Genomic DNA, 15,797 nt, shown 5'->3' with positions numbered 1-15,797 from the left:
GCAGCTAAAGTCTCCTAAAGGCCCCAGCAGAAAAAGGCACGGCCAGAGTGAAGAAAACAAGAAAATCTAGTTCCAGGGCTCCTCACACTTGGCCCTGCGTTTAAGACCAAGATACGCCCGCTGGCCGGAGAGGGGTCGTGGCCTGCTGTCTGACGCCTCCTACCGCCACTAGACGGTGCGGCCCCTGCAGCCGCCCCCTCTTCCAGCCCCCTGCTATCTCCACCGCGCGCCCGAGGGAGACGAACGCTGTGGGGGGGGGGGGGGCGGGGAGACATGGCTGAGGCGGGCGGGCGGGCATTCCGGGTCGCCGCGCGGGGTGCGGCGGCGCGCGCGCACGGCTGTGCGTGCGTACGTACGTGCGTGCGTGGGCGCGGCTCACAGCACGCTGTGCGCGAGGCGGATGTCCGGGCCGGCTGGGCCGGGGCCGCGGACGAGATGGCGGAAGGCGGAGGCTGCCGTGACCGACCGGATGCGGAGACCCAGAAATCCGAGCTCGGGGCTTTGATGAGGACCACGCTCCAACGAGGGGCGCACTGGTGAGCGCCGGGCCTGCTTTTCCGCCGCTCAGGGCCAGAGCCTGAGGCCTTGGCCCTCAGGCTAGGCCCCTTTCGCGGCTTGGGTTGGGACCCGTGGGAAGCTATGTTAGTGACCCCGAGAGAGTGGCTTGACCCCTGCCCTTTCGGAGAGGAACTCGGGGATCGCCCCTCGGGAAGTGCGGGTGGAGCGGAGGGTAGTCCCAGCTCATCCCAAGCTCCAGGGGGCGGGCCCGGAGGGGGGCAAGGACTTCTGAATGGGGAGAAGTTGTGCTCTTGAGGACCTTCAAGATGAGGAGAGCACTTTGCCTTTGAGGATTCGCTGTGTGACCTTGTGCGAAGGCTTCCTGACCGCTATTACTTACTTTTAAAACCAGGTCACCCCCAATTCCCCACAGTCAGTGGGTTGAGGCGAAGATCAGAAGTAGATACTTTGTAACTTGTAAACTGCCGACAGATGTCAAGGTCAGAAACGGAACAAATGTCTGAGAGCCCCAGATTATTTTGGTAGAAAATGTCAAAAATAATTGTGGCAGCACCATTTCAGTGGGAGAGGAAGATAACCTATAGTCTAAATAAAAAGATTTAAAAGTCCAGCATTTGGAAGCGCAAGTTGAGACTAGAGTTTTTTTAATAATTGTTTGGTAGAGGGGGCAATACTCCCACTGAGAAGATTCCTGGATAGTAGTATCTACCCCCCACTTTTAGTGTGGGGGTAGAAAAATTGGTCTTGTCCTCTCCTGACTCGTTCGCTGCTCCCCTCAGCAGTGTATTTCAGTCAGTCTGCCTGTTCTGCTCCCCTCTCTGTCTCTGGTGAATCCTCTCACCCACCCACCTGCACCCCATCCCCCTGCCCCGTACCTCTGGCCTGTACCCCAGTTTTTGTATGCATAAAAATAAAATAAATCTTTTTTAAAAAAAAAAATAAAGAAAAATAGGTCCTGATTTTGCATTGACCATGATTGAGTGTCCCTCTTTAAAAAGCCATCCTGGGGCCTCCCTGGTGGTGCAGGGGTTAAGTCTCAGCACTATGAAGCTGTCGGTAGCCACTACAGCACAAGTTCGATCCCTGACCAGGGAGCTAACCCACATGGCGCAGCACACCTCTCCTGTCTCCCCACTGCTCCCCTCAGCAGTGTATTTCAGTCACTCTGCCTGTTCCCCACTCTGTCTCTGGTGAATCCTCTTACCCCCCACACCTCTGGCCTGTACCCCAGCTCTTGTATGCATAAATAAATAAATCTTTTTTAAAAAAGCCATCGTGGTATTGACAGTGCCACTTTTAGTGTTAGAGGAATTGGCTCGGGAAGGGAGATGTTGTCAGAGTTCACCTTTGTAGAACAGTGAAGAGAAATTGGGATTAGGAGTTCAGATAGGGTTTACACAGCCAAGCTGTGAAAAGCAGAGAAAGCAGGTACTTTTGGAAGTTACTTTGTATAGGGGTGATAGATGAATATTCAGCAGAAGTAGAGGAAATTTGAGATATACTGATATCATACACCCAACGTTTTGAGAATATTGTTCAAGGGGTTTGGATATGAAAGAGCATTTTAGAGATCTGCATTTATGGGTCCTTGTGGCCTCTGGAAATCTCCTTGATCTCATCTGAGGTTTGTTAGAGTAATTGCGCTGTGTTCCCCCACAGAGGTTTCCTTGGTCTTTTTTTTTTTTTTTTTTTTTTTTAAGATTTATTTTTATTTATTTATACAAGCACTGGGTACAGTCAGAATCGCGGGAGGGTGAGAGAATTCACCAGAGCCAGAGCGGGGAGCAGAGCAGGCAGAAGGACTGAAGCACACTGCTGAGGGGAGCAGCGGGTGGCAGGAGAGGTCTGCGCGCCATGTGGGACCCTCCTCCGGTGGCCGGGGAGCAGCCGGGGATCGAACCGGCGCTGCAGAGGCCGCGGGCAGCTTCTCAACCCAGCGCTCAACCGCTGCGCCACCGGGGAAGCCCTGGTTTCCTTGGTCTTAATTGTAAAGTAGCATAATGATACTTTTTATTTATTTATTTATTTTTAAAGATTTATTTATTTATTTATTTATTTATACAAGTACTGGGTATAGTCAGAAGCATGGGAGGGTGAGAGAATTCACCAGAGCCAGAGCTGGGAACAGAACAGGCAGACCAACGAAATACACTGCTGAGAGGAGCAGCTGGCCGGCAGGAGAGGTCTGCGCGCCATGTGGGACCCTCGCTGGCAGCTGGGGATCTAACTGGTGCTGCAGAGGCTACAGGCAGCTTCGCAACCCAGCGCTCAAGCACTGCGCCACCAGGGGAGGCCCTAGTGATACTTTTAAACTATAACTAGATCAACTTTATGCTTTTTGACAAAATCAGTATAGTTAGACACTATTATATTTATGTGTGTATGTATAAATAAATGCGTTCACACATACTTAATGTCTTGTTTGGTCTTAAAGGAAAATAGGTTTTCAGAAGAAAAAAAATAGTTTCATGTTGTTCACATCAAACTGTTTACCTGAAAAAATTTTATCATAAAGAGCATTATGAAATTAATAATTTGGTCATTAGGTGCAAGATTTTACCCATAGAAAGGCTTCATTTGAATAAACATTTCAAAGCTAGTCACTTATATACTTTTATTTATTCTTTCAACAGCCATTTCACTTAATGGATGCCTGCCCTAGGCCAGGCCCTCTGTGCCATGAGGGGCCAGGTCCTGTTTCTACTCCTATGAGTGCGTTTTTTAGTGGTAATTGCTTGCTCCCCAAGTGAAAAGATCATTTAAAAATTAAGGGAGCAGCTGCAGAGACCTATAACCTAGACTTACCTGGTAAATGTTTGTTTGTCTCTAGGTATCTTATTGACAGCCGGTGGTTCAAGCAGTGGAAGAAGTATGTGGGCTTCGACAGCTGGGATATGTACAATGTGGGTGAACACAACCTGTTTCCGGGCCCAATAGATAACTCCGGACTCTTTTCAGGTACAGTATGCTGTTGCTTTTCTTTTTTCTTTTTAAAGATTTATTTATGCATATAAGAACTGGGGTACAGGCCAGAGGTGCGGGGGCGGGGTGGGTAAGAGGATTCACCAGGGACAGAGTAGGAAGCAGAACAGGCAGACTGACTGAGATACACTGCTGAGGGGAGCAGCGGGCGAGACAGGAGAGATCTGCTGTGCCATGTGTGTATTTCCCTGGCCGTCTGGGGATCGAACTCGTGCTGCAGAGGCTGTGGATAGCTTCACAGTGCTGTGTCTTAACCCCTTGTGCCACCAGGGAGGCCCTGCTGTTGCTTTTCTTTTCTTTTTTTTAAAGATTTAATTATTTATTTTTACCAGCACTGGGTACAGTCAGAAGTGCGGGAGGGTGAGAGAATTCACCAGAGCCAGAGCAGAGAGCAAAATAGGCAGAAGGACCGAAGTACACTGCTGAGGGGCGCAGCGGGCGGCAGGAGAGGTCTGTGCGCCATGTGGGACCCTCGCCCAGCGGCCGGGGATGGAACCAGTGCTGCAGAGGCTGCGGGCAGCCTTGCAGCCCAGTGCTCAACCGCTGTGCCACCAGGGGAGGCCCTCTTTTTTTTAAAGATTTATTTATTTATACAAGAACCGGGGTATAGGCCAGATGTGCGGGAGGGTGAGAGGATTCACCAGAGACAGAGCGGGGAACAGAACAGGCAGACTGAACTGAAATACACTGCTGAGGGGAGCAGCGGGCAAGACAGGAGAGGTCTGCTGCGCCATGTGGGACCCTCGCTGGCTGGCCCCAGCGCTGCAGAGACTCTGGACAGCTTCACAGTGCGTCTCTCAGCCGCCTGCACCACCAGGGGAGGCCCTCTGCTGTTGCTTTTCTAACAGAAATGTCCACATAGGTTGCCTTTATCTGTAACATGGACATTATGAACCTGGCTCTCTCAGTGTGAGCATATAGAAACAAGTGTCCTTGATTTGTACCTGTAGCCAGAAGTCTTTGCATACCCTCAAGAAGTTAAGCTATTGTTTTCCTAACTGTGTCTAACAAGAGCACATCTAGCATTTAAAATTTCTTTTTATTTTTGGAAAATTTGTTCTGCTAGAGAGTTTATTTTTTTATTTTTATTTTTTTTAAAGATTTATTTATTTATTTATTCATTCATTCATTCATTTATACAAGCACTGGGTACAGTCAGAAGCGCGGGAGGGTGAGAGAATTCGCCAGAGCCAGAGAGGGGAGCAGAGCAGGCAGAAGGACCAAAGTACACTGCTGAGGGGAGCAGCGGGCGGCAGGAGAGGTCTGCTAGAGAGTTTAGATTTGTATTAATATATGGGATGGAAAGAAAATAGGATCTCATTTTGAAATTGCATCTGGATTCTGAATTTTGGAAACCAGAATTGTTACCTTTGCTGTGGAATGAAGTGTAGACTTGTCAGTCTTTTTCATATGTTCCTATGATGCCTGTGTTTTTCATGGAAGTAGCTTAAGGAGAGATAGAAGTAGAATTATAATCACAGTACATTCCCAAGTGGAAGAAGTGATTGAAAAAGTGATGCATGACACTCTTGAACTTAGCTTGCACCTATAGATGCATAAGAGGTGACAGTCAGCTTTCCCAGACTTTGTTCTGCCTTACTTTGAACTCCCTTGCAAGCAGGACAGAGTGATATGTTGCCCCTGACTAAAATCAGTGCAATAAGAAGGTAGACTATGCATGAGGTTTAATCCAAGTACCTTGTACTAACTTGGGTGGTTTTAAAAATCAGCAGTGTTTCAGCTTAGGCCTTGTTTTAGGGAAGGTCTAAATGACATTATATTTAAGTGATAACGCATTGTTTCCTGATGTAGGTCAGATGGTGGTGTTGCACCATGAAGTTGTCCTCAATATTGTGATGTTTTTCTTTTTCCTTTTTTTTTTTTTGAAAAGGAGAATTCTTAGAGCTTTTTTTTTTTTTTAAATAATATTTTCTAGCACCATCTTTTTTTTTTTTTTTTAAAGATTTATTTTTATTTATTTTATTTATTTATACAAGCACTGGGTACAGTCAGAAGCACGGGAGGGTGAGAGAATTCACCATAGCCAGAGCAGGAGCAGAGCAGGCAGAAGGACCGAAGTACACTGCTGAAGGGGGTAGCGGGCGGCAGGAGAGGTCTGCGCGCCATGTGGGACCCTCCTCCGGTGGCTGGGGAGCAGCCCTGGATCGAACCGGCGCTGCAGAGGCTGCGGGCAGCTTCGCAACCCAGTGCTCAACTGCTGCACCACCGGGGAGGCCCAGAGCTTTTTTTTTAAAAAGAATTATTTATTTAGGGCCTCCCTGGTGGCGCAGTGGTTGAGTGCTGGGTTGCGAAGCTGCCCGCGGCCTCTGCGGCATCGGTTCGATCCCCGGCTGCTTCCTGGCCACCGGAGGAGGGTCCCACATGGCCCGCGGACCTCTCCTGCCGCCTGCTGCTCCCCTCAGCAGTGTACTTTGGTCCTTCTGCCTGCTCTGCTCCCCGCTCTGGCTCTGGTGAATTCTCTCACCCTCCCGTGCTTCTGACTGTACCCAGTGCTTGTATAAACAAAACAGACAGACAAATAAATAAATAAAACATGCCTCTTTAAAAAAAAAAAAGATTTATTTATTTATGCATACAAGAACTGGGGTATAGGCCAGAGATGTGGGGGGTGAGAGGATTCACCAGAGACAGAGTGGGGAACAGAACAGGCAGATTGACTGAAATACACTGCTGAGGGGAGCAGCGGGAGAGACAGGAGAGGTCTGCTGCCCCATGTGGGTTGCTTCCTGGAGGGCTGGGGATCAAACTCATGCTGCAGATAGCTTCATAGTGCTGTACTTAACCCCTTGAGCCACCACGGAGGCCCCTTAGAACTTTTAATAGTAATAATGATGAGAATCCTACAATTGGAGGGGCCCTCTGAAATAATTTTGCGTGACTTTCAGCTAAGAGCAAATTTTATGTCCATGGTTCCCCAGTTTGAAGTCACGTAGCTTTGGTTACAGCATTTGCTTTGTGCTTGGGCGATGGGACGCACATTCCATTCAGACCCTGGAAATAGACATTGTAGGAATGCTATACCTTTGGTGAAAGAGAGTCGTTCTCTTAGTTCCCGGGCTCTTAGTCACTTGCCAGTTTGACTACCTTCCATCTAGGGTCATGGGAGTGGTCTGAACAGTGTCCTACATAGTTCTTAGTGATGTCTTCATATAGTTCTTCCACCATTTTGACCTGTGCTTTACTGTATATTGGATGGAAGTCCTGTGCTTACCACCAAGCTGTGCTCTCATTTCCCCCCTTTATTTGCCTCTGCTTAAGTTTCCTTGTTTGCACTATGGTGCTTAGTGTTAGAAATAAAGGAAGTGTCTCTCCCCAAGTTATTTAAGTGAATAAGTAACTTTCATTAGTTTAGATTTGTAAATTACCGAAAAGTTTGGCATTCAGGGTTCAGCTTTTTTTGAACCTTTTGTCTCAGGCAGTCTGATAACTACTACCTCTGTACCATCCTCCTGTAGCTAAACAGAAAAGACTTCACCTTGATATAATATAATTGATCAATATTATGTCAGAACTGCTGTGGAAGATAGTTTGCTTATCAGTGAGAAAACTCCATTTTATTTTTAATTTTTGTAAAATGTGCATAAAATATACTATCTTAATCATTTTTAAGTTCAGTAGTATTATGTTGTAACCAACTTCCAGAACTCTTTCATTTTGTAAAACTGAAACTCATACCCAGTGTTCCTTTCCCCAAGCCCTCTAGCAATCACCATTCTGTTTTCTGTCTCTGAATTTGACTATGCTAGGGACCGCATGTAAATGGAATCATAGAATGTCTTTTTGTGACCAGCTTTTTTATTTAGTAAAATGTCTTCAAGGCTCATCCATGTTATAGCATGTATTAGAATTTATCTCCTTTTTCAGACTCTATTGACCTTCCACATTTTGTTCATCTACTCATTCATCTCGGTATTTTCCAAGACTGTTTAATTCATTTCCTTTTTCCTTGGAAATGAAAAGGGCAGAGGTGCATCAGACTCAAGACCCATCCTGAAGAAGGGCACAAGACCTGAAGGGGATGGGAGTGTAAACTGGGGAAGTTTGAGTATGGAATCTGGAAGCACTTTGAAAATGTAAATTGCAACTTTTTTCTTTCATGTTCCTTTCTCCTTCCAGTTACAGAGGAAATGCAAGTTCCCCATAATATATTGAGAAAACATGGCTAAATTTTTAGGAAAAGAGTAGTCAGAGCTGCTCTGTATTGTGGCTAGTGACAGAATTTTGTTCCTATTTCCTTAAATACTTCTTTCTTTTCTTTTTTTTTTTTTTTTTTTTTTTTTGTGGGACCCTCGCCAGTGGGCGGGGAACGAACCTGCACTGCAGTCCCAGCAGGCAGCCTCGCACCCCAGCACTCAACCGCTGTGCCACCAGGGGAGGCACTAAATACTTCTAAAAAAATACATAAGAACCTTATAAGACAAAGATATCTGAAGTACAATGAGTTACATACTGTTTTCCTTTTTCAGATCCTGAGAGTCAGACCTTGAAAGAACATTTAATTGATGAAATGGACTATGTATTGGTCCCAACTGAGGCCTGGAACAAGTTACTAAATTGGTATGGCTGTGTAGAAGGCCAGCAGCCCATCGTCAGAAAAGTGAGTGCATGAATTGTCACCTGCTAGTCAGTGTTTGCAGGTTTCCCTTGAGGGACACTGGCTGATGTTGGTTTTCTGGAGGTACCAAGCAAACTTTAATGTTTGAATGGAGGTATTGGAAGACTCATTTCTGCTTATCTTTAGAGAGTTTTGGTTCTGAGTGGTGGTGGTGAGGCTGTTCACCTCTTTTGTTACAGTGAGTGGCTTCCAACCATGAGAGCTGCCCATTGGTTTGGGATGTGTCCAGCAGTGCTGTGAGAGCATTGTCTGGAAGGCTCTATGAGAGAAAGTTCACTTGGGGTTCTGTGGACATACAGTAACATGTTACTTATATATTCTTTTTATTTATTTGTTTTTAATTAGAATTTGGATGTTAGGTATTACCACTGTTCTTATTTATCTTGCAACCTTTCTGATACTGCCTTTTCTCCTCTGCTTAAGAGTCTTCAACGACATCATTGAGTGACTCCAAAAGCATACATTTATAACCCAGAGAAGATTAGCTTCTTGAGGGGCAGTAGGGCTTGGGAGAGTAACTCATATTGTTAACCCCGCTGGTAAATAAGACTCAGGAGATCGCCACCTGACCCCTCAAAGTGCTTGTCATGCCAGAGGGAAAATCATAGGCGTTCTCATGCCTGTGTATATTTAGACATTGAGTAAATTTCTCTTTCTGCCTGTTATGGAGTAGGAAAGAGCTGCCATCCTGAGACCATGCTTCTAAGAATCACTATTCAGGGCCAGAAGGACTTTTTCCTTTTTCCAGCATGAAACCTAGGACCCTGAGGTGGGTTAGTGATCAACAGGTTAGAGGCACACCAACCTCCTCATGCCCACAGGACTGCCATGTAGTGAGTGTTCTGCCAAGGGATTTAGCTATATTCTTTAGTCATCTAACAAACTCTGTAAGAGAGTCTCATGATCCCCACTTACTGCACTGTTGTGCAGTATTGTTGCTGCCTCTGTTTCCATCAAGGTGCTCTTGGTTGGTACTAGTAAGTGGAAAAAAGACTTTTAAACTCTTAGAACAGATTGCTGGTTGCTTTAAAAATCTGCTTCTGATCCCATGGTCACTTAGGGAATCAATTTATCATGTGGGTTCTGCCTTTTACCACTGATGATAATGCTTCCAGGACAACCCAGATGTGAAAGCACTTACCCTGTCTCTTTCTGATAGGTTGTGGAGCATGGCCTGTTTGTCAAGCACTGCAAGGTAGAGGTGTATTTGCTGGAACTGAAGCTCTGTGAGAATAGTGATCCCACCAATGTTTTGAGTTGCCATTTCAGCAAGGCAGATACCATCGGTGAGTAGCTAGACTTGGGGTTCCATGTATCTGGTGAGATCGGTAAAGCTGATTGGAGAGAAGCAGGGGTGCTCTCTTCAGACTTGATATCTAGATAATCTTGGGGTATGGTTACCGGTACTGATCTAGAAGCCTGCTCCCCAGGGGATTCTCATGGAGAAGTAAGTCTAGGAATCACATTCTTCAGAAAATCAGGCATTGTTCTTGCCCATTTGATACACGATACTACAGTTAAAGAAATGCAGATTCAGTGAGATTAAATTATTTTACTAAAAAAAATCTTAGAAAGTGGCAGAGCTAGTATTTGAAACTAGATCTGTCTTAATTCCAAAGATAAGTTTTCTCAGCTTTCCATGTTGCTTCTGTACTATAAATGGGACCCCTGTTGTCAAAGAAAGATATGCATGGGGCAGTATCTGGGAAGCTATATGAACACAAGTGATAGCCCCTAGAAGGTGTTTGGTCTTAAGACTCACCAGGGGGCTGAGGTCAGTCAGCACTTTTGATCCAAGGCATCCTGTAAACATCTGAGAAGAAGGAAGATGAGCATTAGCTTGTATAACTGGCTTTAGTCTTGCATCTGGAAAAAGCCCTGAGTGGTGTTTTTGCCTATCCTCAGCAACCATTGAAAAGGAGATGCGGAAGTTATTCAATATCCCTGCTGAACGCGAAACACGTCTATGGAACAAATACATGAGCAACACCTATGAGCAGTTGAGCAAGCTCGACAACACTGTCCAAGATGCTGGGCTATACCAGGGACAGGTAGGAGGACCCAGCCATGCCTTAACTGACACCAGGGTTTATGGCCAGATAACTTTTTAGCAGCAGTGAGGTGATTTGCTCATTCTTTTGGTTTCCCCTTTCATACAGGTGCTAGTAATTGAGCCCCAGAATGAGGATGGCACATGGCCACGGCAGACTCTGCAGTCAAAGTAAGTGAATTTTTTCTTTTTCTCCCTTGTGGCTGGGTACACAGGTGTAAGAGAGATACTCTTTCCTAAAGCAGTTACTTGTGCTAAGAAAAATATTTCTGAATCAGATGAAAAAAACACATTTGAGTTTATATCAAGGGTGTGATCCTGGTCTTTGGTAAGCATCTTGCTGGGCAGCTATTAAAGGGAAACCTGTCAGGATTTGTGAACAAGGTGGTGAGATGCTCCTTGTTAAAAGAGAAAAGGAAGAGAAGGGCCTGGGGCCTGGGAGTGCTGCTTTCCTAAGAGGTAGCCTTGTTCTGTCAAGGGCATTTATTTTCTCACTACCTATAGTGAGAGGCTTTGATATAAAGAAGAGGGTTCAGGCATGGCATCTTGTATGACTTAATGGGAATAGTTTGATCACCCAGTGGCCTGTTACTCATTGTTGCCTTGGAGCTTGCTGGTGGAATTATTTTGCTACTAAACATGGGTTCTTGGTCTCTGTCTCAGGAAGTGTTCATGTGGGGCATGAAATTGTGCATGCCTGAAAAGGAGAGAGAAAGAAGTGATGAATTTTTTCTTAGGGTTTCAGATGGGGAAAGTGTGTCTGTTCTCACAGTTATGAGGAGAGCTTTGGTCTTTGATCTCTTCCCTCAGTTAGGTCTTGGAGAGACTCTTTCTAGTGATGGGCTTGTAGCTCCTTTGAGAATCATGAAAGCTATGAACTCTTGACAAATATGCAAGAAGACACAACATTTTCCTAACAAGCTCAAGGGTTTTTTTTAGATACCCTGAAGCCTAGCCATGGACTCTAGTTTAAGAAATCTTGAATCACCATTTTTCTGACAAGATGACAAAATTAGCTGTGGTAGGCAGAATAACATTTTCCCACCCCTCCCCCACATTGGATGTGGACATCCTAATCTCCAGAACCTGCGAATATGTAGGTAACATGACAAAGGGAATTTGCAGATGTGATTAAGAATCTTGAGATGGGAAGGTTATCATAGATTATCTGGGTCAGCACACTGTAATCACAGGGTTCTTAGAAATTAAAGAGGGAGAGAGGAGAGTCAGAAGAGGTGTGGCACGAAAGCAGAATCAGTGATGAAATGTGAGAAGGACTCACTTGGCCGTGAGCCAGGAGATGGGGACAGGCTCTTTGAAGTCTCTAGAATCTCTGCAAAGAAACACAGCTCTGCCCACATCTTGATTTTAGCTCATTGAAAATCAGTTCAGTTTTCTGATCTTCAAAACTCATTCTGGGGCCCAAGATAATAAATTTGTGTTGTTTAAAGCTGTTAAGTGTGTTGTAATTTAAGTCAGTTGCTGCTGACACAAATCTACAACCCAAGTTGCTACCTTCTTTCTTGGAATTGGAAATGCCTCAGAACTGAGAGAAAATAGCATAAAAACTGAGAACCCCTTGGAGAGACAGAGGTGGTTGGATTTCAGTCTGTGAGGTAGGGTTGGCAGCTCAGAGAAAAGAGGCTGAGTGTTTTGGGCAAGAGGGACTGTTTTAGTTTTGCCTTTTTTCTTTTCCCAGAATTGCTTTTCCCCATCATTTCTACACCCTGAGGCCTGAGAGAGTCTAGTGATGGGAGGCATTTTTTGGAAAAGAGCAGCGTCTCATTGATAGTCCCTGGTAAAGGGTAGCTAATGGCTAGGTTGCCCAGTGTGGAATTCCTAAAGCATATTCCTCCTCCACTTCCCAGTGATGCCAAACACTGTTCTAGATCTGAGGATATAGCACTTAACAAAGCCAAGCCTCTCTCAGGGAGCAGGAAATAAATAAGAAAACACACATGTCTGATGACTTTTATGTACTCAGGGGGAAAACCTAAAGAGAATCAGTGAGTACTAGACTTTGGGAAGGGACACATTTAACCAGGATGAGGGGTGGTCCCAATGAGATGTCATTGGAACGCGGTTATGAAAGAGATGAGAGAATCAGCAATGAATGTGATGCTTAGTGGAGAATAGTATTGTAAGGCAGAGGTGACAACAGCTGTATAACTCCTAAGGCAAAAGTGGGACTATTTGAAGACCAGCAGGAACTTGTTGCTGGAGCTAGGAGGATCGACGAGGGGTGGAGGAGGTCACAGGTTACCTGTGGTCCTTGTGAGACTCTGGATTCTAGCTTTTTCTCCAGGTGAGATAATTTGTTGGAATGGGTGCAGTGAGTAGAGGAGAAAGAGTGATTTCACTCCACAAACAATGGGAAACCATAACGAAGACGCTGACAGGTCTAGTTGGGGATAAAAGGAAAATCACAAGTTGACAGACTGTGCTAATTGGAATGAAATTTATGTTCCCAGCTACATAAAGAGGATGGAATAAGAATAATGAATATCCTCACAAAAAGGAGGAAATGGGAACAGGAAGACAGATTTAGGAACAAAGAATTTAGGGGTAGGTCTAATAGCATAATGAATGTAGTTGAAGACTGCAGCTCATCTTAGCCAAATGGCCGAGAAGCTATTGTAATTGAAGATTGAATGAACAAATTGGAAGGCCGGTTGGAAGCATTCTACTAGGCCTTATGAAGAGATGATTTAATGGAAGATTATAGAAGAAAGATGCTGTGGAGATGGTAGTAGAACTGTCATTGTCAACATAACAGGAATCTCAAGAAGCAGAAAGGAAATTATGAAGGGAAGGGGAAGAAAATGACCAAGAATTTCTTAGAAATCCTAAAAGAGGAACAATCTTAAATTTAAAAAATGGTATACATGACAGAGTAAAGATAATTCACTTCTAGATCCATTAGAGTCAAATTTAACAATACATTTAGAGAAAATTCCAGATCTTTTTGGAGGAAATTACAATGAAATAAGAAGCAGGTAAATATCAAACTTCTCAACAGCAACAATGAATTCAAGAGGTCCCTGTTCAGTGTCAAAGTAAAATAAATTTAAATCTGGAGTTTATATCCTGCTGACCTGTTAGTTAAATGTGAAGATAAGATACATCTTCATTCTCCGAGGTAGATGAAGTTAGAGCATTTTCCGCGCAGAACTCCTTTTCAAAAACCTCACAGTAGAAGTACTGTTAGATAGTCCATTGGCAGTAATATCTGTAAGGTGTGAGGGAGAGTTCACAACTACAAGTATCCTGTTGACCAGAAAAGCAATGACTTTGCAGTAAGCAGATATTTCTCTCTTTTTTTAAAGATTTATTTTATTTATTTATGCATACAAGAGCTGGGGTGCAGACCAGAGGTGTGGGTGTTGAGAGGAGACAGAGTGGGGAACAGAACAGGCAGATTGACTGAAATGCACTGCTGAGGGGAGCAGTGGGTGAAATAGGAAAGGTCTGTTGCGACATGTGGGTTGGCTCCATAGCTGGGGATAGAACTCGTGCTGCAGTGGTTGCAGATAGCTTCATAGTGCTGAGACTTAACCCCTTGCGCCTCCAGGGAGGCCTAGCAAGCAAAGATTTCTTACATAAGAGACATCTCTGCAAACCATAAAAGAGGAAATGGATAGAACTGGTAACTTCTAAGTTAAGGCCTTGTGTTTATCAAAGAGTAAAAATGGCAAGGCAGAGTAAGAAAAGATATATGCAATACATGTGTCTGACAGATTACTTATATTCATAATTTCACAGGTATCCCTGTAAGTCAATAAGAGTCAGACAACCCTATGAGAAAAGGGGACAAAAAATCTTTTTGGTTGCCACTTCACAAAAAGAGACTCCTCAGATGACTAGTGAGCATATGCCAAGGTGCTGAACCTCACAGTCTTCCAGCAATGGTATATTAAATCACAATGTAGGGCTTCTACACACCTACCAGAATGACTAAGTATTTTTGAGGTGTGGGGTAGCCTGAATTATTGTACCCTGCTGATGGTGGATATAAATTGATACAGTGATTTTAGAAGATTTGGCAACAAGTACTAAATGAAGAATTTTAGTCATATTCTGCAACTCAGCAATCCACACATAGACATACAGCCCATGTTCTTTCTGACATATGTTCAGAGATGTTCACTACAGCACTGCTTTTCATTCTTAGAAACGAGCTAATTCAAGTGACCACCAACAATAATAGAGTGGATAGATAAATTGTGGTTGTATGCACACTATGGAATTTTATACAGCTGCAACATTAAGTCTTTTAATAATGTTGAATGAAAGCAGTCAGACACAAAGCAGGGCATACTATCTGATCCTTATGATATAAAGCTTAAGGATGGGTGAACTAATCTGTGGGGGCTCGGTGTCATGATAATGGTTAGCTGAAGGGGTATTGAGGAGGACACCTGGAGTGGGGTTGTCCTCTTTCTTGATACTGGTTTTGGTTACATAGATATGTTCACTTAGTGAAAATTCTTTGATTTTTGTACTCATGTTTTTTGTATTTCCCTATGTAATACTTCAACAAAAAGTTTAGAAATAATAAGAAGGTTTAAGAAAACAACCAATGTCAATAACAGTCCCAGAAATAAGTTCTGGGTAATCCCAATATGAAAGACAGATGAAGAGACAGGAAGCAATAAAGAGCAGAGAGAGATGAGAATGCCCTGCCTGAACTACTTCTCTTGGGGATATTAGAAAATAAAATTCATCTTTTTATCTCACTGCCTCTGAAAAAGCAAGATGAGTCGCCAGCAGCTGGAGCCATCCAAAAAATTCCACAATTTGAACCACATTGTTCAAATTGGTGCTGTCCAGTCTGAAAGATATGGCCTTGATATCTGCTGCCATTGTTTCTGTTAAACCAAAGGATGTTAATGAAGTAAGCTTCATTAATTTGGACTAAGTGAACTTCCTTGAATTGGTCATTCAAAATACCTACCTTACAGCAGAAGCAGCTAGCTCTTTGTACATCAAATACAAAAACAAATACTTAAAAAAAATTCATCCAAATAAATTTGAAGATCTTATTGGCTTTATTCAACTCTTCATGCACAGTCCATCTAGCAAGTAGGAAGGCACATTGGGGAGTTGTGCAGTGGAAGGTTTTAATATAGAAAGGGACAAAGCTATTAAAAGAAATTTCAGGCAAAGATATGTTCTCTTAGGGAAAGGAAGAAGGGTCTTATACAGGTTATCTGACTAGAATGGAGCAGGAAATTCCAGTATTGATTGCTTTAAAATTCTACTTTTAAGAGAGAAACTAGTAAGATTAGGTTTTAAGTCTTGGTGGGGCTTGGCATAAATGACTCCATTTGAGACCTGTTTCTTTTTTAACAGGGAAATGTAGATAGATGAAAGTTTAAGTAATTGATGGAGGAAAATAAAAGTAATTATAGATACTAATAAGTAAATGGAGTACTGGAAATATAAAAATGGAATTTCTAACTTTGAAACATGTTGCATCAGTTAGGAAGGTATGGTAGCAATTAAGAAAGACCTTAAAATCAGTATGTTAAATAAGACAGATGTTTATATCTTTCTAAAAAGAATTTCTGAGGTGGGCACTCCAGTGCTGGTATTATTAGAAACCCAGCT

The 15,797-nt window shown here is 43.7% G+C and overlaps 1 protein-coding gene across 2 annotated transcripts in view; it reads left to right on the top strand.

The window, feature by feature from the left end:
- Positions 1-395: 395 nt before the first annotated feature.
- USP4 (ubiquitin specific peptidase 4) overlaps positions 396-15,797 on the top strand; it is a 40,850-nt gene continuing 25,448 nt past the window's right edge. The window contains exons 1-6 of one of the 2 annotated variants that reach the window (XM_037529009.2): positions 396-536; positions 3,350-3,477; positions 7,989-8,119; positions 9,297-9,423; positions 10,043-10,188; positions 10,297-10,358. In XM_037529009.2, coding sequence (XP_037384906.1) covers positions 436-536; positions 3,350-3,477; positions 7,989-8,119; positions 9,297-9,423; positions 10,043-10,188; positions 10,297-10,358 — 695 coding nt within the window. In that variant the 5' untranslated portion in view covers positions 396-435. The remainder of the gene's footprint in view (positions 537-3,349; positions 3,478-7,988; positions 8,120-9,296; positions 9,424-10,042; positions 10,189-10,296; positions 10,359-15,797) is intronic. The other variant, XM_037529014.1, reaches the window with a different exon arrangement.

The sequence above is a fragment of the Talpa occidentalis genome, unplaced genomic scaffold, assembly GCF_014898055.3.
Source record: "Talpa occidentalis isolate TD23 unplaced genomic scaffold, MPIMG_talOcc4v2.1 talOcc4.10, whole genome shotgun sequence".
NCBI classification, from domain to species: Eukaryota; Metazoa; Chordata; class Mammalia; order Eulipotyphla; family Talpidae; genus Talpa; species Talpa occidentalis.
The sequence above is the reverse complement of the archived record's forward strand: the minus strand, read 5'-3'. Positions and strand labels throughout refer to the sequence as shown.